The sequence below is a fragment of the Narcine bancroftii genome, chromosome 5, assembly GCF_036971445.1.
Source record: "Narcine bancroftii isolate sNarBan1 chromosome 5, sNarBan1.hap1, whole genome shotgun sequence".
In the NCBI taxonomy this organism is placed as follows: domain Eukaryota; kingdom Metazoa; phylum Chordata; class Chondrichthyes; order Torpediniformes; family Narcinidae; genus Narcine; species Narcine bancroftii.
In genome coordinates, this window is record NC_091473.1 from 107,476,332 (window position 1) to 107,501,634 (window position 25,303).

General features: G+C 39.3%; 1 protein-coding gene across 1 annotated transcript in view; it reads right to left on the reverse strand.

Annotated features, from left to right (window-relative positions):
• The window catches only part of LOC138763835 (ras-related protein Rab-3B-like), a 131,437-nt gene that overhangs the window by 89,391 nt on the left and 16,743 nt on the right, over positions 1-25,303 (reverse strand). Inside the window, exon 2 of the mRNA XM_069938657.1 lies at positions 18,843-19,070. Within this exon, the coding sequence (XP_069794758.1) occupies positions 18,843-19,070 (228 nt within the window). The remainder of the gene's footprint in view (positions 1-18,842; positions 19,071-25,303) is intronic.

The following is a 25,303-nucleotide window of genomic DNA, read 5'->3' on the forward strand; positions in this document are numbered from 1 at the left end:
TGAAACCAAATTCTTGACGTATGTTTAAGAACAAAATTATCAGTTAATTTAGAAGCAGAGAAAGGTAATGGCGCTCCAACTATCGAAATAAGAAAATACTTCTTAGTGGATTCAATTTCCAGATTAATCCAACTTGCACCATCTTGTCTATCCTTATGATGAATCCATAAAGTAATGGCTCTAATATTCACTGCCCATTAATAAAATCCTAAATTAGGCAATGCCAAACCTCCTTTCTTTTTAGGATCTTGAAGAAAAGTTTTATTAAGACAGGGCGGTTTAGTTTTCCAAATAAAAGAAGAGATATTAAAAAAAAAGGTTTTTGGAACAAATACAGGTACAGCTTGAAAAATATATAGAAACAGGTAGGATATTCATATTAATGACATTAATGTGTCCAATTAAGGACATTGAAGGAGGAGATCATTGAGCTAAGAATCCTTGTCGTGGTTCATTAAGGTGAGAAAGTTCCCCTAAAACAAACTATTGAAGTTCTTGGTAACAATAACACTTAAATAATTAAACTGATTTTTAGCAATTTTAAAAGGAACGGTAAGGTCTAGAGACCTGGAAGAGTTCAAAACACTTTTCTTGAGATTTTATTTATATCCTTAGAATTGACCAAATTGACGAAGGAGTGCTAAAATAGCTGGAATCGAACAATCAGGGTCAGATATATACAATAAAAGGCCATCAGCATAAAGCAAAACCTTATGAGCTTTCCCACCTCTTATAATTCCAGAAATATCATCCGATTGCCGAAAGGCCACTGCTAATGGTTCTAATGCCAGATTAAATGATAATGGGCTTGAGAGGAAACCTTGGTTGTTTGTGAAGGCCCAAAAATGACTCCTGACACAGCAGAATGACCTTTTCTCCAGAAGAATGTAATTGCACTGTGACTACAGTATCACTGTGTGAAGTAAAAACTCGATAAGGTTTAAAATGGATTGCAAATTTGAAAGCAATTCTGTATGTGGCTTTCGGGGTGTTCTTTATCATACTTTTATGCAGTCTCCTAGCAACATCTTTCAGCCAAGGTTATAGCTGGATTCTTGTCCATGTTGGAGATTACATGTGTTTAGTTCTTTTGTTCTGCAAAATGGAAGGATTGGAAGAGGTTCTGACAATTTCTAATGACTGTCTATCAGTATTTTAATGGTTTGTAGCAACATATTGCAACTGATAATAACATTAATAATGTTTAATATCTCTTAACAAACACTAGAAAGCTCAACTCAACTTTAGTACAAATTGTTTGAATAAGTCATAGACAACAACACACTCTGATCCTCCAAGCAACTATAAAGGAAAGTAGTCATTATAATTTAAGTCAATAGAAACAGAATTAAGTTAATAGACATAACTTGAAATGGATCGATTGGGCTCTGTTTAGAACATTTCAAAATGAAGGAGGCACAATCGTCAACAGCAGCGTTAAGGCCATTGGAAGCAGAAGTCTTATTTAAGGATTCTTTCTGTGTATGTATTGGAACTTAGAACACAGTTTGGAGAAACTGCTGCTTGTCCTTTGAGGACTGTTTTGGTTTTGGAGTTATTGTTGTGCAAGTTTGATGTCTGAGTGCAATGATTGGCTGAATGGATAAAGATATGGCATTTGCTGCTAGAGCTGCCCATTAGGAGCTATGTGTCAAAGTGATGGTCAAGGAACTTAAAGAAGAATGTCAACATTAGTGATTAGTTACAAGTGGAGCTAAAACTACTCCAAGCAAGAGAAAGCAATAGTAAAAGAGAAGGCAACGACTGCTGGGAGTATAAATCCCACAGAATTACAGCAAAAAAACATCAATAGAATCTAAGAGCAGCCACTTGGTACTGTTTGAAGGTGTGCCACAAGATGGTGGTGTGAGGATGGGCAATCCAGAATGGAAACAAAGTCAGATTTTAAGGTGAAATCTGAAATAGAGGATGATGTATGACCAGAAGATAATGCGTCACACACTGGTGGCAGGAGAAGCAAGAGGGGTTCTAGAACAAGCTCCAGAGTTTCAAATACTGCATCAAGATGTGCAAAAGTTCAGGCTGATGTGGCTGCCCTTGAAGCAGAACAAGAATGGCTTAAGGATAAATAATGCCTTAGAAGAATTAGTGGGAGAGCAGGAGGAGCAGCTATGAAGAGATGAAGAGCAGCTACAGAGAGAAGAGCAGCTGAAACAAGACCAGTTAAGGAAGAAAGAGGAACCCCTAAGGAAGCAGCTAAGTAGGCAAAAGGAGCAACTGGAACTGGACAAAAAAAAGCTGTTAATAAGGCTAACTTGAGGGTACTAGAAGGCTCTAAGTATCTAGTGTTTGAAGTACATTATCTAAAACATTTAATGTTATGGGTTTGAGTTTTGAGGAAGGACAACAGAAAAAGAAAATATTTAATACCAAAGAAGAGCCAGTGCTATGTTTATGAGACATGTATGGACTCAAACAAAACAGGTTTAGGCATGGCGGTGCCAAGTCTCAAACCCCAATAATGTTTCCAGTGGACAGGGATGTAAGCCAAATACTACCTTATGATGCTGAATTCTTGCCGCTCCCAACAGGTAACAGAAATCTGGGTGAACAAAGTAACTTACGCTCAGGCATGAAAAGGCAAAATGAAATGGCTACATTATTAATCCAGTAACAAACACTCTCTTCTCTGCCCAAGAAAAAGTTTTCAGTTTTTGATGGTGACCCCCTTCAATTCCAACCGTTTATGAAAAACTTTGAACACAGTATTGAAATTAAGAACCAACACTCAGAGAATTTCCTACATTATTTGGAACAGTTCACAAGTGGACAACCACAAGAACTTGTAAGGAGTTGCCATCGTATGACCCTGAACAAAAGATTTGAAAGGCCCAAGTTTTGGCATTTTGGCAACAAGCATAAAATTGCTACAGATTATGTGCAGAAGGCTCTTTCATGCTCATCAATAAGACCAAATGACACGAAGGCTTTACAAGCTTTCTAAGAGAATGTTGCAATGTCATGGCAGAGATCGGCCATCTACAAGAACTTGACATGTCGACTAATATGCCAATCATTTAAAATATATTATCCTACTGGATGAGAGAACTATGAAGAAGTTCAGTTGTTAAATACCAGAAAAGATGCAATAAAACAGCTACTTTTATGGATTTGGTGGAGTTCATTGAAGGGCAAGTGGACATTGTCACAGATCCAGTGTATGAAAATATCAAAGGTACTCAGACAGTAAGCAAAGAAGTTGAGAGGTTCAAATCATACCATCAGCCAAAATTAAAAAAAGTACATTTGCCATCTCCTTGGCAATGTGGATTAAGAAATTAAGCAAAAGGAAAGTTTCCCTGCTGTGAATAAGTGTTTGTTCTATAATGATAAGCATGCTTTGAAAATGTGTACACAGTTGGAAAAGAAGACGTCTAGTGAGAAAATGGTTATTCTGAAGGAAAATGGAATATGTTTTGGCTGGCTGTGTAAAGGACACATCAGCGAAAACTGCAAAAAGCGACTCAGCTGCAACATATGCAGTCAAAAGCATCCCAAAAGCAGATGAAAACAGAGCTGTAGCCTCGGTACAGACAAATGGTCTTACTGGGGCTGGTGAGAACAACTGCAAACTTTTAATAGTACCCATGCAAGTCAAAACCAAGAAAGGAAGTTCAATAATGTATATTTATGCATTTCTTGACCCAAAAAGCACTGTGTCATTTTGCACCATGGGGCTAATGAATAAGCTTAATCTTCGAGGAAGAAGGTCAAAAATTCTATTGAGACTATAGGTCAAGTTAAACATATTGAAACCAATGCTGTTTTGGTCCTAGAGATTGCTGGACTGGATAGTAATTATTTTTGTATACTACCAGAACAATATGCCTGTGCATAAAAAAACATCCCACATCAAAACAACATTGAACCGTGGACGCATTTTAAAAATATTTGTCCATGCAAAATCAACTCTGAGATAGAGTTGCTGATTGGTTCAGATGTACCAAAAGCTCTGGAATCACTAGATATGATATGTGGGAGAGGGACCATATGCTGTCAAAGCTAATGCTTGGTTGGACAATTAATGGACCATTAGGAGGAAAATGAAGTTGAAGACCAGTCAGCTAGAAGTACCAATAAGATATCAATTGTTAAACTTGATGAGCTGTGGGAGCAGCAGTTCAAGACTGACTTTCCTGAGTGCCTCAGGGATGACCAAGAATCTTCAAAGGAAGACCAGCAGTTCTTGGAATCAGTGACAAAATCTGCCAAGCTAATTAATGATCATTATTGCATTGGATTACCTTTAAAGGAAAGGGAAATATGCATGCCTGATAATAGAAGTGTTGTCGAACAATATACACTGAATTTAAAGAGAATTTAAACATTCTTCCATTCATTAAATGCATGTCTGATATGATGTTTAAAGGTTATGCAGAGAAAGTACCAGATGATATCTTACAATGTAGCAATGGCAAAAAGTAGCACTTACCACACCATGGGGTTTTGCATCCACAAAAGAAATAACTTTGAGTGGTGTTTGACTGTGGAGTGACATTTCGGGGAGTTCCCTAAATTCTCAACTCTTACAGGGTCTAGATTAGACCAATGGATTGATAGGAGTCCATAAAGAACCTGTTGTCATCTTTGCAGACATTGAAGTAACATTCCACCAGGTGAAAGTACCAGAAGAAGACCATGACTTGTTGTGATTCCTTTGGTGACCTGATGGAGATGACGGTCAAAACATGGTGGAATACAGAATGACAGGGCATCTATTTGGAGAAACTTCATCACCAAGTTGTGCGAATTTTGTCTAAGGAAGTGTACTGAAGACGATATGGAACAATTTAGCTCTCAAGCTGTAAGAAATAACTTCTATGCAGATGACTATGAGTTGAGAGCAATCTGTTTCAATGGAGGCTTTCTACTTACCAAATGGACAACTAACAGTAGTCATATATTGGCTTCCATACCTGAAAGAGAGAGGGCAAAGGAAATGAGGAATTTGAACTTTGACCATGGCAACTCTCCTGTGGAGAGGGAGTTAGGGGTACAGTGGTGTGTTCAGTGTGACATTTTTCAGTATAAAATCGTTTTGAAGGACCGACCTCTCACAAGAATGGGACGCTATCAACAGTCAGTTCGATACATGATTCTCTATAAATATTGGCACCAGTTGTCCTGACTGCCAAGAAGATCCTGCAAGATTTGTATAGGAAAAGGATTGGTTGGGATGATGAGATAACAGAAAAGGACATGTTGAATACAGGATTTTCGTAAGCTGGAAGACTTCAAGACTGACAGATGATTCAAATCCACAAATTTTGGAACTGCGACATCTACTCAATTGCATCATTTTGCTGATCTATGTGAAGACGGTTATGGAACTGTTAGTTACCTGTTACTGCTTGATAACCAGGATCAGGTACATTGTGGATTTGCAATAGGAAAGGCCAGAGTGGCTTCATTGAAACCAGTCACTATCCATAGAATGGAGTTTATGGCCACTACGATGTTGAGCAGAATGGACACAATGTTGAAAAGAGAGTTGCAGATGGAACTAACAGACTTCATACTAACAGACCTCTGTGCTCAAATACATCAATAATAAAACCACAAGGTTTCATACTGTCATGACAAACAGAATCACTAAATTTGATAAAGTCTCAATTCCAATACAGTGGAGATATGTTAACATGGTCAACAATCCTGCCAATCTGGCATCTCGAGGTTTGAAAGTCAAGTCTTTTCTGAAGAAAGATATTTGGATGTCTGGGCCTCAATTTCTTCTACAACTTCAGAAAGAGTAGCCTCAAAATCCTGATAAATTAAAAGAAATTTTACCAGAAGACCATGAAATCAGGAGTAAGACTGCAAATGATGTTCAGATAATGTCTGAACAAATGGATACAGATACCCAATTAATTCATTACTTCTCATCCTGGAATCGTTTGAAAAAGGTAACAGCGTGGATGCTCAGACTTAAAAGAAAGGAAAAACAAACAAGCAATGTTCCTGCTCAATTTCAATTGGATAACATCCTCAAAGAAATCTACCACAAAAAGGGAAAGAAGATCTTGAGACTCAAGAAAATGGTGGTCTCACAGCTGAAGAATTGATTAATGCTGAGAAGGAAATAATCTGCTTTTGCCAGATGAAGAGATTTGCAGATGAAAGTTCAAGTCTGAAATAGGGAATGAGTATTAAAAAGACAAGCCACATTCGTAAATTCAACCCCACTCTGGAGAATGGTGTATTAAGAGATGGAGAGGGAGCACTTAGCAGAGCAGCAATGACAGAGGAGATGAAACATCCTGTCATACTGGCCAAGGATCTTTGTCTCTCTGATTTGACTCTTCGGCATATTCATGAAGAGGTGGGCCATAGAGGTTGCAACCATATGGAATTCAATCTATGCCAATAATATTGGATTCCTGCAGCCATTGGGTCAATCAGAAAAATTATGTCAAAATGTGTTGTTTTCCAGGGTCCAAATGCTACTCCTGGACAGCAGCAGATGGCAGATTTTCCCCTGGACAGAGTCTCTCCTGATGAATCGCTATTTACATTTGTTGGAGTTGATTATTTCGGACCTTTCGGAGTAAAGCGTGAAAGTTGAAAACATTTAAATAGTTCAGGGCAGAAAACTTTTACAAGGAAGGATTTGAGGTTTTGATTTCAAATTTACAAACACTGTTTGTGTAATTAACTGTAATTCAAATCAGTGTTGCTTTACGATAAGTGAATTACACTGGCTGAATGAAAATTTCATTAATTTTCAATGTAGAGCTGCTTTGGGGATAAAGATGCTCATCAGATATTTATAATGCAACCCATAAAAATGCAGAAACAGTTCCATCGGATCACTACATCCATCCCGACCATTTTGTCAATCTATACTACTCATATTTTCCTACATTAACCGTGTCATTCCATGCATTGTCCGTTTCAATGTTGTCTCAATGTCTCCAAACATAGCAAATGTATCTGATTCCATTATTCCTCAGGCAGCCAATTCCAGAAATCAGATATTATCTGTGTAAAAAAAAATCATTCTAATATTGCCTTAAAACTAGTTTAAAATGATGCCCTCTCATTTTCGATAACCTTCCATGTGAAAAATGATCCATCTCTCTAAAAATATTCTATATTTCTATTAGGCAGCCACCTTGCTCCAGGTCAAGCAAACTCAGCTTATCTCTCACCATAATTAAAGCCCTTTAATTCAGGCAACATCCTGATGAATTTCCTTTGGATTCTCTCCAGCAAAATTATTCCCTTCTATCGTGCGGTAACCAGAATTGCTCACAATACTCCAAGTGTGGTCTCACCAATGTTTTCCAAAATTGCAAGATAACATTCCAACTTCTATATTCCATACCCTGACCCATGAGGCCAAGCATGCCATGTGCCTTCTTCACCAATCTATCCAACTGTGTTGCCACTTCTAAGGAACCATGGATTCAAGATTATTTTATTGTCATGTAATAAAACAGAAAAAGTGATATTTCACAAAATTTCCTTTAGTCTACTGTAAGGTGGACAAAGATTCACCATCAGCAGAAATTGCCCAGCATCCTTCGCAGTCAGAGAAAGAGAAGCAAAAGAGAGTCCCCCTGAATCACTGAGTGTCCAATGATCAGCTTTCAGCACTCCTGCAGCCACACAGCCTTCAGTCCAAACTATCACCAACCGAAGCTCCAGATATATGATTATGAATCCTCCAGCACCTGGGGACCCTCTTGCATCTTCGGTTCCAATATCTGGTACCGCTTCAGCCAGTCTCGTCAGTCTCAGCAGTCCTCAGTCTGGTGCAAGAACCTTGACCGCAGTCACCAACAGCCTGCTAGGTTCCCCACCTCAAGTCACCATCTGCTGCCCTCCTGCGTGTTCTTCAACCTCAGAGCCCCTCCTCTGCTTTTCCCTCTCAAACTGGGGGTGGTCTCCCAATTTTTTGATGCCATGAGGTAGTTCTCTGCTTCCCCAGAATCTGCAACCCCACGTGGCTAATGCTGATTATTGGCGCAGCCATCTCAGGCCTAGACTCCTCAGTTGGGGGATTTTAAACAAAACCACTGTTGCCTCCTTTAAAGCCTACACTGCACATTAGGGTGCATAAAAGCCTGCATTTGTATTGACTTTCTGTATGTGTGTTATGTCTGGTTATGTGTCTGCATGTTTTGCACTGAGGACCAGAGAACACTGTTTGCTAGATGATAATAAACTTGACTTGAAATAAAAACACAATGCTGGAGGAACTCAGCAGGTCAAACAGTGTCCTTTATACAGCAAAGATAAAGAAACATAACCTGCGTTTCAGTGTTGAGCCCTTCATCAGGATATGGAAAAATGTTGGCAGATGTCCAAACAAAAAGGTAGGGTGGGAGCACGGAGCCAAAGTCAGAAGGTAATAGGTGGAAAAGGGAAGCAGGGCACAGCAGCAAGCAGGGGGAGAAGGGATGGCTCAGTGAATACCATGGGAAGGGGGTGGAGAGCTGAGGAAAAGAAGACAAGAGGAAGGGAAGGGAGGGAGAATGGAGAGGAGGTTAGCAGAAACTATTTTAATGCCTTCAGGCTGGAGAGTGCCCAAATGGAAAATCATGTTGTTTCTCCAATTTATGGGTGGCCTTGGTGGGATAGCACATAAAGCTATGGACAGACGTATGATTATGGGAGTGAGACCCAGAAGTGAAATGGTTGCCACTGGGAGATCCTGTCACTGAGCGAAGGTGCACAGCAAAGCAATCTCCAAGTCTGTGTCCTGACTTCCTGATGTAGAGAAGGCCACAAAGGGAACACCAGATGGAGTAGATTACTTCCACGGATTCACAACTGAAGTGGTGCTTCACTTGAAGGGCCTGTTTGGGGCACCAAACCATGGTGAGGGAGGAGGTGTGGGCACATGTGGCACTTTCTGTGACCATAGGGAAGATGCTGGGGTTCAATTGATGGGAGGGATGAGTGCACGAGGGAGTCACAGAGGAAGCAGTCCCAACCAAAGGCGGGGAGGGGAAGATGTGTCTGGTAGTGGGATCATGTTGTAAGTGCCAGAAATTATGGCTCATTGTGTTGGATGTGGAGGATGGTGGGACGTAGATAAGGAGGAGGCCAGGGCAAATGAGCAGGAAATGGATAAATGCAGGTCAGGGCTGAATTGCATCTCCTTCACTTCATAGTCATCTACCCTTGCCCCCTCTGCCCCCAGTCACAACAAACATAGGATTCCCTTTGACCTTACCAACACCCTATTACCATCCAAAACATTATCCTCCATGACCGTGCTCCTCACTCACCCCTCCCCTATCTTTTTGTTCAGACACCTGCCAACATTTTTCCATACCCTGATGAAGGGCTCAAGACCAAAACATTAGTTATGTACCTTTATCTTTGCTAAATAAAATATACTATTTGACCTGCTAAGTTTCTACAACATTGTGTTTTTACTTCAACCACTGTGTCTGCACACTTTTGTATTTTACTACTGTCTGTGTGTTATGTCTGGTTGTGTGGTCTGCGTGTTTTGCATCGAGGACTGGAGAACACTGTTTTGTCAGGTTGTACTTGTACAATCAGGTGACAATAAACTTGATTTAAAAAACAAGTCACACATGATAAGAGTTCTATGCTTGCTTTCAGAGTTCTTCTTTACATCTCTGTGCACTGTTGAAAAATACTTATCAGATCACATTAAACCATTTATCCTAACATTGCATATGCAGAACAGCTTCACCATGGATTTATAACCCCAAAACTTGCCAGATTAATAACTTCAGTGAACTAGATGAATTAATTCAAACAGTGTCACACAAGTTGTTTGAGAATGACACCTAAATAGAAATAAATACAGGAGAATAATACCTATTTGTAGCAAACAGGGAAGGAAATAAAAAATTAGTGCTAGAAGAGCTAGATACAAGAGAGAAAATGGCGTACGATATATTAGGCAAACAAGAGTGTCGTTAATTAAAAGCTGCCGAATAGAATCCATGGATCATGATCACATTGATCTCCCAATTCAAGATTTTATAAATATTAAATAAACAAATGTTAACGTCAACATAAAGAAAATCCGCAACATCTTTTAATCTGCAATGTTTTCCTTTTCAGCTTTGAATGCATTACTTTATGGGAATTTTTATTTTTACGCATTAGTGGATTGTCTGCCGCTGATGTCAATGCTTTGGTGGCTACTCATTTAAAATGCTTAGCAAATGAAGAAACAACACCATCCATATGTCATCCGCAATTAAAATCAGAGATAAGAAAAGATATTACAAACTGATTAAATCCAATCCCACCAAAATAGCTCAAAGGATTAAGTTAACTGACATTAGTAATGGCACTAGGGTAATTATGCTCATCAGAAACTGCTTCATCATACTGCTAATGTCATGTTGATGATGAGTCCTTTTATATTAACTTTGGGCTTTTGCTTGTGTTTTTTCCACAGGGACGGAAAAGAGTTTGAGAGTTTATTTTTTAAAAAAAATGATGATATAATCAGAATTCAGGCTTGCTTTATTTTGGATAAATCTTTGTTTCACATAGAATTATGTGAAAGGTGTGATTAATTTAGAGCATAAACTTACTCAAGAACACACTCAACATCTACACATGATACAATATAATTGGTTACGCAGGCTATATATCATGCCCCAAAAGTTAAATAAATGGGACCCAACAGTATCAGACATATGTTTTCGTTTGAAGAAGGAAACAGGAACAACAGTACATGAAATTTGGGCATGTGAGAAAGTGGAAAAGTTTTGGGAAGATCTAAACCAGGTATTAAATAAAATCACAAAGAGCAACATACCAAAAAATCCAGAGATCTTTCTTCTAAGTAATATAAGAAGTAAAGAACTTGGACTCGATTTGGATGGAGCACAAAAAAGATTTATTACGATAGCCTTAGCTGTAGCAAAAAAAATGTATAATATCAACCTGGAAATTAGAAGATAGCCTGAGAATACAGCAATGGAACATAGAAATGAATAAATGTATTCCATTGGAAAAAATAACATATAATTTAAGAAATAACATCACAGTATTTGAACAAATTTGGGAACCGTACATGGAACACAACAGAGAAGTCCTACCACGGACCTCCACCGCCTAAAATGACAGAAGGAGAAGACGAAATGAACTGACCCAGTATGTAAAAGTAGAAGACACAAATTTCTTGTTTATTTTCATTGTGTGATGACATTGTTTAATGGGTTTAATGTATCATATAGGTTGAACATTGAGTGAGTGGGGAGGGGGGGTGAAGGAGGGAGGGAAGGGAGGGGGGAAAAAGGGGAGAAAAAGAGGGAAATGTTTTTGTGTATTTTGGCCAGTATGGTTCATAGTGTGAAAAATAAACAAATTTTTAAAAAAAGAACACACTCAACATCAACAAAACTAAAGAGATAATTGTGGACTTCAGGAGGATGTCAGGGGAACATGACCCAGTCCTCATCAAGGGCTCAGTGATGGAGAGGGTCAAGAACTTCAAATTCCTGGGTGTCAACATCTCTGAGAATCTTTCCTGGAGCCTCCATTTTGATGCAAAGAAGGCTCATCAGCAGCTAAACTTTGTGAGGAGTTTGAGGAGATTCAGTATGTCACCGAAGACTCTCGTAAACTTCTACAGGTACACCGTGGCTGGTTGTATCACTGCCTGATATGGAGGCGCCAACTCTCAGGACAAGAATAAACTCCAGAGGGTTGTTAACTCGGCCTGCGACATCACAGGCACCAGACTTCACACTATCAAGGACATCTACATGAGGCAGTGTCTTAAAAAAAGCAGCCTCTATCCTCAAAATCTCGCACTACCCAGGCCACGCCCTCTTCACTCTGCTACCATTGGGGGAAAAGGTACAGGAGCCTAAAGGCAAGCACTCAGCAGCACAAGGACAGCTTCTTCCCCACTGCCATCAGATTCCTGAATAATCAATGAACCAAAGACACTGCCTTACTTTTCACACACTATTGTTTTTATTTTTTTATATATGGTGCTGTTGTAAAATGGTTATAATATGAATGTTTGCAATATGAAGCTGCCTCAAAACCGAATGTCATGACTTGTTCATGACATTAAATTCAGATTCTGATTCTGACCATTCAGAAAATTGTAGTTGGTAAGTGCACATAAACAAACATGAACTTTTTTTTTTCATTTGAGCTTTGAAGGATGGCTTAGAAGTTTGGGGATGTTACAAGTTAAGGAATTCTGAATGTGTTCTGCAAACATTCATTAGATTGGAACTCGGATTCTGGCAAAGAGAGATGGGGCAGTGTGTGGTTTTTACTTAATACCAGCTGGTGCAAAGACATTGGGGTCATGTTGACTTCCTGCTCCAATGCCTTAGAGCAAGTCTCGATTAAATGCAGATCTGAGAGTTATCATCAGTGACTCTCACCGGAGTTAATATCACTCCTGATGCTGATTACAAGCAGGGTCTTGTGGAGCTGCATGATGTGGTCAGCCCATCCCGAGGCATTACAAATCATATAGTCAGTTACTTCAATCAACCCTGTCTCAAGAAAGCCTGCCAAATTACCACCAATACATAACTTGCTATTCCAGAGATCCCAGCACACTTGATCACTGCTAAGAAAATCCGCAATATCTTTTAATCTGTAATGATTTCCTTTTCAGCTTTGAATGAATTACTTTATGGGAATTTTTATTTTATGTAATAGTGGATTGTCTGCCGCTGATGTCAATGCTTTGGTGGCTACTCATTTAAAATGCTTAACAAATGAAGAAACAACACCATATGTCATCCACAATTAAAATCAGAGATAAGAAAAGATATTACAAACTGATTAAATCCAATCCCACCAAAATAGCTCAAAAGATTAAATTTTTTTTCCCCAAGACTGCATTTTGGCAAGTTGGATGACCTGGCTGTACTCCTTCTGCCTTCATACAGTCAGAGCCTAAATAGAGATGCTTCAGAGATCAGGACAGCCAGAAGGTAGTCATGGGAGGCCAAAGAATGGGTTCAGGACTGCCTCAAGTCAGTGGATTGTCCAGTATTCAAGAACTCAGCTGAGGAGTTGAATGATTACACCAGGGCCATCACAGACTTTATCAAAACAGCTATGGACAAGTATGTCCCCACCAAATTGTTCAGGGATTTCCCCAACCAGAAGCCATAGATGAACAATGAAATCTGGAACCTACTGAGATCTAGATCACAGGCATTTGAGTCTGGAGATCCAGAACACTACATAAGGAGTAGGTATGACCTACAGAAAGCCATCATGAGAATAGAAACAACGGAGAATACCCATCGTCTGTTGCTGAGGCTAAATGACATAACCTGCCTCAAAACCAAATCTGCTGCAGTCGGAGACAGCAAACTTCACTCCCAGATGAACTCAATGACCGATTTGACCACCAGAACAAGGAAGAACCACTGCACACCCCCATGTTCCCTGATAATCCTCTATTGACAGTATCTGAGGATGATGTGTGGGCTGCCTTAAGGAGAATGAATCCAAGGAAAGTACTCAGTACTCAAACCTGTTTCAATATCTCACTCCAGCAAGACATGGCACCATCTGTTTCAAACAGGCCTCAATCGTACCAAGGAGTGTGGTAACTGACTACCAACCAGTGGCACTCACGTCTACAGTGATGAAATGTTTTGTGAAGCTGGGGTTGAAGCATATCAGCTCGTGTCTGAGAGACAACATGGATTCATTCCAAATTGCTGACCGCAGCAACAGGTCTGCAACGGATGTATTCTTAATGGTTCTACACAAAACCCTGGAACACCTGGACAGCAAAAATGCATACATCAGAAGGATTTAGGACCTTTCGGTGCAGACAATTTGGGGGAGAACGATTTGGCACTTCCTATTTGGCACAGCCCAATTTGTTGCAGACCCATTTAGGCGCAAAACTATTTTGGCGCAGCTCATATTCAGGCTCAGTTAAAAGCATTAATGAAAGCAAGATGGGAATTGATAATACTTTATTATGTTTACATAGAACTAAAAAAATGTTTATTCTCTTTAGTAAAAATGTTAGTTAGTGATAAGTTAATTACAAAAAATCTAAAATATGATGTTTAATCAAAATTAAGGGCAATCCCTTGTAAATATTCAATATAATTTCTCCCACTAAATCTTCTTACGAGTGTTTATATTCAAGTGTCTGCTTTCCTGAATTTCTTTAATTTCAACAGAATATCGTGCCCTGCTACGAGATGCTCATAGTAAATGCCCCTTACTCTCTGAACTTTTTGTAAACTGTCAATAAATTTCCAAATAACTGGATGTTCCACTCCAAGTTCGCATTGTAATCTCCTGTGAGCAGCTTCTGAATGATTGTTTGCTCTATCCTCATTGTTTAAAGTTCTTTCATATAACTTCCACATTCCAACTGGAAAAAGCAGTGGATGCCTACCACTTCCTCTGCGTAATCTTCTACCTACATAGTTATTCTCGAACCAGTCCAGCAGCAGTTGCAGTTCATCTGGAAGCGTATCAGCCAAAAGTTCAATAGCTTCATCAATGTTTTCAATCGGAATAAATCCAAGACCAATTTTCATTTTAGCTCTCAAAGAAAACTCCGAGTCAATGTTACACCTACTCAAGTGTCCGAAACTGACAAGATGTTTTCTCATATTTTGAGCCAGGTGAAAAAAACATCCCCTGATTTCCGCAGAAAGAAAAAGCTGCTGTAAACTTTTGAAATTTACAAGTTCAAAGTCACAGTTGCTAATGTCAGGGCAGCTTTCAGGCTACATTTCCAGAACCTTTTCAAATAATTTATCATATATTGTTCATAACTTATTTGGGAGTAAAGCAATCAACAGTGGGAACACACCTTTATGTATTTTCCCTAAAATAACATAAACTTATGAAAATAGAGGTGGGGAAATTTTGAATGTTCCATCAACATATAACTTTTTTGCTTGTCTCAGAAACTCTTCCAAATATAAGAATTCTGCAGGTGGTGCTACGCTGACGGCTAGTAAAAATTGTTTTTCATTATATTCATCAACAGAATATGTTTTATAGCTATCTGGAATTACAAGTTCTTCTAAATTTCTTGGATTTACTGTGTAAGCAGCCATTTCTTTGCTTGTCCTACGGACCATTTTCTTCAGCATTCTGTTGTTAGGCGTCGTTCCTTGGCAAGCTACAGACAAATTTTCTAGGCACTCGTTAATCACTTGTGCAGTTCCCTTGACAGTTTCAGCAGCTCGTACTTTTATCTTTGAAATGACGGTATCTCTTTCCATCTTCGATGCTGAAGCTGCATGCGAATGTTCATTAAATTGTTTCACTAGTTCACCATTTCTAACGTGAATTCGAGCTTTGCAAATGTCCTTCCTCCCACATCTCCAAAACTTTGTTATCTTATCAGCAGCTTATCTATCAAAAACGTATATAGAGCCGTCGTTTGAGCACTTTTCCTTTCCACGTTTTGTTAAAATTGTTGATGGTATTTTTTAATGGGTTGTAATAACTACTGGAAACTACCCATTTAATAGTTCTGCGCCAAAATGGGTCTGTGCCAAAGTGGGCTGCGCCAAACAGGCCGCGCCAAATCGGTCGCGCAAAAATGGCTGCGCCGAATGGTCCTATTTCGACATCAGAATGCTCTTCATCGACTACAGTTTGACATTAAATACCATCATCCGCTTAAAACTGATCAGCAAACTCCAGAACTGTCCCTCAATACTCATTGTGTAAATGGATCCTGGATTTCCTCACCTCCAGACTCCAATAAGCACAAATTAGTTTGAAAATCTCCTCCACAATCTCCATCAGTACCGGAGCACCAGAGGGCTGCATTCTTAGCCCCTTGATCTACTCACTTTACACCTGTGACTCTGTGGCTTTGTACGACAACAACACTATCTACAAATTTGCTGGTGATACCATAGGAAGGAGATTGAAAACTTGGCTGACTAGTGTACTACAACAATCTCGCACTCAATGTCACCAAAACCAAGGAGCTGATTGTGGACTTTAGGAAGGGAAAACCAAAGAGGTACAATCCAGTGATCATTGGGGGATCAGAAGTTTAGGCTTAAGTTTAATGGGTGGCACAGTTGGTGAGGTGGTTAGTACAAGGCCTTTACAGCACCAACAACTCGGACCAGGATTCAAATCCTGTGCTGTATTGTACATTTTCCCTGTGTTGGCATGTGTTTTCCCCGGGGGGGGGGGGGGGGGGGTCCACTTTCCTCCCACCATTCAAAAACATTCAGGAGTCTAGGTTAATTGAGTGTAAATTGGGTGGCACAGACTCATGAGCTGAAATGGCCTGTTACTGTGCTGTATGTCTAAAATTTAATTTAACTTCTTGAGAGTCATTATCTTTCCTGGACCAAACACACAAATTGCATCGTGAAGAAACACACCAGTGCCACTACTTGCTTAGGAGTTTGCAGAGGCTTGGTATGACATTGAAAACCTCGGCTCACTTCTCCAGATGTGTAGTGGAATGTGTCCTGAATAGATGCATCATGGCCTGGTATGGGGTCCCCAATACCTCTGAGTGGGGAGCCCTGCAAAAAGTAGTGGACATAGCCCAGGACATCACAGGCAAAACCCTCCCCATCATCAAGAAAATTTACATGGAATGCTGCTCTCGGAGAGCATCAGCAATCATCAAGGGTCCACGCCACCCAGGACATGCTCAGCTCTTACTGTTACCATCAGGAAAGAGCTGCAGATGCTATAAGACTCATGCCACCACATTCAGGAATAAATGATTCACCTCCACCATCAGGACTCCTAAACAACAAACTCAATCTGATACTTGTTTATTTTGCGCATTACTTATGACTGATTTTTTTCTGTATAGTACAGTTTGTTTACATTTCTTTCTTTGTTTACATTTATCTCTTTATGTACCTTTTCTTGAGTACAGTTTTTTGTGCGATCAATTTGTGGAAATTCTGTCTAGGCCCACAGGAAAAAAGAATCTCAGGGTTGTATGTGATATCATGCCACATACTCTGATAATAAATTTAAACTTTGAAACACAGGACATTCAAATTAATGCTGAATGATAAATTAAGTATTCTATGAAGGTAACCTAACTGGATTAAAAAGTATAAATAGTGGATGATAGAAAAGATACTTTTTCCTCTAATGGTCTTTTGCCATTGGTCAACATTGCACCCCCCACCCCACCACCACCTCAGTTCACCACTGGCATGAATTCAATAGTCTCATATTTATTTTTAAAAGCCTCCTATTTTATAGAACTTGAACAGTACAACACAGGAATCAGTCCTTTAGCCACAATGACTGTCAAATTAAACTAATCCTACCAGCCCAAACATGATCCAGATCCCTCCATTCCCTGCTCTTAAACATTGCTATCGTATCAGCTTCCACCGACTCCCCAGCAGCATGTTTCAGGCGCTTATCATTCTGTGTAAAAAAAAAACTTGCCTTTCAACTGTCCCCCTCTCATCTTCATGCCTTACCCTCTAGTTTTTGACATTTCCACTACCAAAAAAGACTGTTTATCTGACTGGGGTGATACAAGCACTATTATAGCTGCATTCCTACCATCCTACTGCAGGGGGCAACCACTGTACCTGCAGGTAGGCAGTCTGGGAGGCTGGCCCCACCTGCCAGCTGTCAATCATATAAAGATTCGAGCTGGCCCCTTCGGAGACAGTCAGACATGTGGAGCCAGTAAAGACACTGAGACTGGTGTGCACAAGTTTAAGCTAACTAAAGCCGGTTGTACATGTTGTGGACTTTGCGTCTAAATTATTCGCATAGCAGTGCTCACACTGACCTCTGCCTCCCATAATTTTACCTACTTTCAGATTTCATGCAAGGTTATTGATGATAACCTCTTCTGCTCTCCAATAACAGTCACTGTTTTAAATCTTGTTTTACCTTCACCTGTCCTCGTACAATTGTGCATCATTTCTTGTGAATTTGATGCTGAAATAAATGATCTTTCCTGCTATGTCCACAGAGGACTATTAAGTTCTGCAGATATAAAGCCCAGGGAAGTGGCAGTTACAGAATTGGTTTCTCCTCAAGTTATTGCTTTTCATGAAATTATTTTCATTCCACATAAATTAGACTGGTGACATGCTGAGTTTCTCAAGCACATTTCTGCATCACCACTTTCCAAATTGTTTCTCATCAATTCTCGCTCTTTCTGCTTAATCAAACTTTTGGTTTATTTTCACATTTCTCCTGTAGGCAGTTCTCCATCCCGTGAATTCATATTTTACTTCTACTGCCCAATCTGATGGCATAAAATTAAACATCTGACTTTGTGTTCTGTGAATTCTGATGTGATTTATGCCAAGATGATCACCCTCCCACCTTCCGATAGCAGATGAATCCATAAATTGAGGCAAATTATCAACCAACAAAACGGGATCACTTTATATATATATGTTTTTCATGATAGTTAATTTCATTATACTTCTCAAAAAAGTAAAAATATGCACATTAGCAGTTTAAATATACTCAACCGCTCCTAAAAGGATATCAACATGCCAGTAAGAAGACTAACAATTGGCAGAAAATGAATCTTTTTCAATTGCTACTGTATTCTTTCCTTTTTGAAAAATACTTGCCACAAAGTTCTCTTTGCTCTCCACAATATACCTTCCTACCCCTCAAGTCGTCACTTCCTTCTCTAAACCTCATTGAACTCAGACCTGAGTACAGCGGTTAGCACCCTAGAATGTTATTATTCTGTTTTCAATACCATAAAAACACCACCCTCTTTGAAACTACAAATAGCAGCCACCAACACATTACTAAATATATTTTCAATACTTCTTCAAGCTAGTCTTCTTACTGGCGCATGATGCTACGATGTAAGGAGCGTGTTTCATCAATTTAGGGAAAAAGCATGAAAGATTCAAACCACATACCCAAATTTGCAACTTGACTCTTTTATCATTTCTGTAAACTGTCTTCACTTTGAAGTCAATACCAACAGTGCTGACGAAGGCTGATGTGAATGTGTCATCTGCATATCTGAAGAGGAATGATGTCTTTCCCACGCTGCTGTTTCCAATAATGAGAAGCTTGAACATATAATCAAAATTCTGATCTAATGCATCCTTCTGTCCATATCTTGACTCTGTTACAGATGCCATCTAAAAAAAGGCAGATGAAATAGTAAACTTATATAATGCTGTTTAAGAGACATTCTGTAAAGACAACAATATTGTAACAAGATAATAAAAATAAATGGAAACATCACAATTTAATCACTGTTGTAATCTTAGAAGAGTATAGGTTAGGAACAGACCCTGTGGCCTGCAATGTCTATGCCAACCATAATGCCAATTTAAATTTATTACATTGGCCTGAACATGGCCGTAATCTCTCCTTTCCTTGCTCGTTAATTCGATTGTCTTAATACCTCTTAAATGTTGCTAACGTATCTGCTTCCACCACCTTTAGTGGATGTGCATTCCAGGTACCTACCATTCTTTATGGAAAAAAACTTACCTCACAAACTTTCTTTCAACTTTATCCCTTTCAACCCAAAGTTATTCCCTCCAGTACTTGACATTTCCTCTTTGACAAAAAGGATTTAACTACCTATCATATCTTTACCTCACTTAATTTTGTACACTTCCATCACATCACCCTTCATCTGTAAATGCTCCTGGAAAAACAATCCCAGTGTGTCCTCGAACTACTAATTGAACCTAGACAATACCTTGGTGAGCTTTTGAATCTTCTCCAAAGTCTCCATATACTTCCTGTAATGAATGACACATTTTCATCCAAATGTAGGCAAGTAACTGGGAACAAAAGCAGTTGGATACATTCACAATCTCTTTTATGGATTGCCTAAAAAATTTAAAGGTGCTGGTAGGGCCTTAATCCAAACTTTTCTTCTGTGAATAAATGTTCCCATTTGCTGCTATACGCAAAAATGGACATGGATGAAAAGCATAAAGATTGTTTTGAAATATTGAGTGCAATGGATAAAGCTTGGGATGTTATGTTGAACAGGAAGGATCCAGATGAGCTGAAAGTGGTGCGCACACAATTTTCTGGAGATATAATTCAAACTGTCTTTGAACTATATTTTATTTTAAATGCGCATTGTAAATTACTGATGCTTTTAGTGTGGCACAGTTAGCAGAACGCCTTTACAGCGCCAGAAATCAGAACCTGGGTTTGAATTTACATTCTCCCTGTGTTTACGTGGGTTCAAAATGGACCAGGGGTGTAGGTTAATTGGGTGTAAATTGGGTGGCACGGACTCATGGGCTGAAATGGTCTGTTACCATGCTGTATGTCTAATTTTTTTTTTATTAATCCATACCATAGTTCTTGCTGCTCCATCACCATATAGTTCCACTCACCAATTCCTTGATACCACTTAGCTGCTTCCTTGACATGCCTTGCAACTTCACCATATCTCTTGTGCTTTATTCACCTTGCCATACCCCTGACACAGTATTACACCTGTTTTATAGTGGTCTATGATGACTAGCGCTGTACCCTAGTGTTACAAAGCAACTGGCTTGTGCCCACCAGTACTCTATTTGTATTATATTAATGGATCTGTTCCTATCACAATATCTGAGTGTAGGGAGTCACGTGATGGAGTAGTGGCCGGTCGGGGAACTCCAGCCCTCTCCAGAAAAGTTAAAAAAAGATAGAGAAAAAACAAAGGCACAAACTTAAAAACCAAAACAAAGTGAAAATAAAAGTGTGAAGACAATGGCAGCGAAGAAAGAAAAACCAAAAACAATGGGAAGAAAAGAAGAAGGAAAGACGTCGGAAGAAGAAGGTGAAGGCCTTACCTGTCCGAAGAGGCCCACCGCGGAGAGAGAGGCCCACTCCCACAGGTCAGTGGAGGTCCCGGGCTCGGGACTACAAAAATGGCTCGCAGAGCCGAGTAAAAGTGCGCGATGCGCATGAAAAAAAACACACTGACGGGAGGGGGGAACAGCTGTGGAGTCGATCTCCACAGCTGAGAGAGACACCTGCAGCACAGCAGCAGGTGCAGAACACAGACAATAACGACAACAAGAAAGAAGAGGGTAAAAAGAAAACAAGGAAACAACAGATGGTCAATCCAGAGGAAGAAGAAGAAGAACAACAATATCTGAGTGTAGAACTGTATTTGGAATGAGATAAAGACTCAAGCTCCACATGGTCCTTTGTCCTTTATGTCCTGAGTTAATTTGTTGATATTTTGAAGTAAAAATTTTCTCAGATGTTGGACACATTTTCATGACATAAAAATGACAATGATTTGATATTTCTGAGCTTGTGCAATTTGGCATGCAAATTCCAAGGTTGGTCTCTGTGCTTTAGTACTCCTGAAGAGTATACTGTATATACTCATGTAATAGTCAAGTTTTTGAGACCAATTTTTTAGGTAAAATTTAGGGGGTTGACTATTACATGCATACTATTATTGACCGTGAGCTTGGATGGTCAGGACCAGATGTTAAATGCACAATCGGGGTGTTGGGAACTCAGATAGGTGGGTGGCCAAGGTGAAGATCTGCATTCATGGCGTCAGGAGCTCTGGTGGGCCTAGGTGGTCGGGGCATCAGGAGTTCTGATGGGCGAGCAGCTGAGGCCCGACATGAGTTGGTGGCAAACGCATCAAGAGCTCCAAAAGGCAGGTCATCGAAGCCTGGGAAAGAGATGGCGGTCAGGTGTCGGTAGCTTTGGTGTGAGGGAAACCAGGACCAAAAATAGGTGGGGGGGGGGAAAATCAACTTTTGCCTGTGATATATGGAAAATACTAGATTTCTGGACCAAAAATAGTGGGTTAGATTTACATGGTATCAATAATTACATGTGTATATACAGTAAATTATTCTGCAACCTTTTCCATTGTGAAAAATAAAATAGATTAAATAGGCAATTTAAAGGTACTTATCTTGTTAGTAAGTTGCTGAAAAATATTGCACTTTGTTGCATGCAGTGTGAAATTACTTGCAATGAATATCAGAAATATCTTCAAGCAAGTCATCCACATTCAAGAAAACAGTTTCTGGTATACATATTTATTGTTAAATCCAATATCCTAGTGGAGCAATTAGAAATACATTCAAACAAAGGGAACAGATGTGTAAATTTGCTGGTAAAATATGTGCGACAGAATTTAACACTAGTAAACAATGCATTCATGCCAATTTCCTAGAATGTAATCTGAATATTAAGGCCTAAAAGGGACAAAGACGTGCAGGTGGGCAAAGATCTGGTGAACCGACCATCATGGAAAAACATGAAATTGCCCATTTTGGCAGGAAAATATAAGAGAGCAGTTAGTTATGCAAAACTTACTGAGTCTTGGGATGCAGGCGGATGGAGTACACTCTCCTGACAGCCCGCTATGTCCCCACACTAATCCCATGTCCCCACACTAATCCCATGTCCCCACACTAATCCCATGTCCCCACACTAATCCCATGTCCCCACACTAATCCCATGTCCCCACACTAATCCTATGTCCCCACACTAATCCCATGTCCCCACACTAATCCCATGTCCCCACACTAATCCCATTGCCCCACACTCTCCTGACAGCCCGCTATAAGTCTCCACACAGATTCCACTGCCCTGTGCTCTCCCAACAACCCCCTATCAGGCCCCACACTAATCCTGCTGCCCTATGCTCTCCCGATAGCCCACTGTACCTGTACAGCATTCTTTTATCCTGAGAACTGAGAGAGATGCTGTGATGTACACAATGCCAGGATATCGTCTGACAGTCACTATTGTATGCACACAGTCGTTAACACTGGTGAACGTATCACCAAGCATATTTTTTATGTTTACATTTTTTTTTCAATTTTTACAAAATGTATACAGTTTTTTGTTTGGTGGTATGTATGGATGGTCATAAGTCGCATAGGTTGTAAGTAGGGGAGAGACTCTATATATCTGGAGTATTGGTCTCCTTATGCAAACATTCAGTGAAAGTTCAGCATGGAATGGGCGGGTTGCTTTTTTGGAATGTTTGGACCAGACAACTGTATCTATTGGAGTTTAGCTGAATGAGAGGTACTCAACTGAACAAACAAAATCCAAAGGAGTCCAGGAAAAGATTTTTCCTCTTGTGGAAGTCTGCAGAAATAGGGGTGATTATTTAAAATCAGAGCTTTCCCATTTTAAAACAGGGATGAAGCAAAATATTTCTTCTCTCAGGATGAGGGTGAGGTTGTTATCTTCGGAGTTCTCTCCCTCAAAGGGGAACAAAAGCAGAGTCTTCAGATGTTTTTAAGGTGGAAATCAGAAAATTCTTGATAGTGAAGGGTAAAAGTTAAAGAGTAATTATCATATAAATTTGAAATTAGTCAATTATGATCTTAATGATGGGAGAACAGGTTAAAGGGGGAAAGTGACCCACTGAGACTCCTTAATGATATAGATTACAAAGTTCAAAATTCAAATTTATAGACTACATACATGGTATCACATACAACCCTGAGATTCTTTTTCTGGGAGCCAGGCAGAATTTCTATTTATCAGTAACAGTAAGCTGTACTCAAGAAGAAAAATATGCATACAAGAGAAACGTAAAGAAAGAAAGAAATGTAAACAAACTGACTATGCAACACAGAAAAATAAATATTCAGAAATAAATAACATGCAAAGTGAGAGTCCTTAAATGAGTCTCTGATTGAGTTTGTTGTTGAGGAATCCAATTGTAGAAGGGTAGCAGCTCCTGAATCTGGTGGCATGGGTCCTGTGGCAGCTATGACTTTTTCCTGATACTAGCTCTGTCCTATCGTGCAAAAATATCTGTTCCATCACAATTACCCTTCCAATTATGCTGTTTTAACATAAGGCACAATAGCACAGAATGGGGTCTTGGGCTCACGATGCCATGTCAATTGATAGAAATGTACTCAACAAATGGAACCTTTCCTGCCGTACACCCATAGCCCTCTATTTTTCTGTTTTACTCCCTCTCCCCCATCAATCGTCTCCATAATAATTTAGAATACCAACCATTGTTGTCTCAGTCATGCTGAATTTAAAGCACAAACAAAAATGGATGAGAAGCAATTTTAAATCAAAATCTAAACAATGAGCAATGGGGGTGGGGTGTCATAATGTGAAAGACTTAGATAGACATGTTTTGATCAAGCTCTCCATGAAGAGTATCAAAAAGACAGTTAAAATCTTATAATTAAGATTTTTTTCACCAAAAAATGGACACAACAAGTACTAAGAAACCAAGGCAGCCAAGAACAAAAATTGAGGAAGTTTCTACTCAGTTAGGAACATTGAGTGAAAGCCCGAAAGGAAGCAGTGTAAGAGTGGCCTCAGGACCAGCGAAACCCAGCAGAGCTGGAGAGTCAGGACAAGAACTAAATATTATCCTGGAGAAAATGGAAAACTTGAGCAATTGATTTGCAGGCATCAAAAATGTAATGAGAGACACGACTGAAAGGATGACTGAAATTAAATAAATCATTGAAGATTTAATGGAAAGAATGATCCAAGCAGAAACAGATTTGGTAAAAACACAAGCTAAAAAAAAAACTTTGGAAAAAGATGCAAAGAAGTGGAAGTCGGACAGACAAGATCTGCTGAACAAGATTGGCCACATGGAGAATTTTAGCAGATGAAACAATGTTCAAATTATTGGATTGAAAGAAGGAATCGAGTGAAGAGATCCAGGGAATTATTTGAAACATGGATCTGGGAGAAGACAAATTCAGAGAAAAATTACATATTGACAGGGCTCATTGGAACTTCAGACACAACTGGACCTGTTAAGACTTTTGAGTTACTGGGAATGGGAGACAATTCTGGGAGCAGCATATAAATACTCTAAGCAAAATAATGGTCCACCCAAGAATGACCATGAAAAGAACTATTTTTTTCAAGATTTTAGTCCTAATTTGATTAAGCAAAGGAAGGAGTTTGATGATGTAATTCCAAAAACTTGAAATATTCAATAATAAAAATCGATTTGGATAGAATGTTAAAATTTAGTCTTAAAGTGAAAAGGAAGCAGGTCACCTAAAAAAATTCATTCTTTCTACAAGAAACACATCTTACCAAATCAGAACATGCTAAATTATAAAATAGGATGGGTGGGACCAGTATTATCATCTTCATTTGGCTCAAAAGCAAGAGGAGTAGCAAATTTTAATTAATAAAAATCTACCAATAATAATAGAAGAGAGACTGACTGACTAAGCTGGAAAATTTGTAATGGCACATTGTAAAATTTATGCAGAATCATGGACATTTATGAATATCGATGCACCAAATTATGACAATGAAGCCTTTAAGAAGGATATCTTTTAAAAACAGAAGAGGGAAGACAAAATATACTCTTCAGTACACTCTTTCAATTTCTGTCTAGATCCAATAGTGGATAAATCAG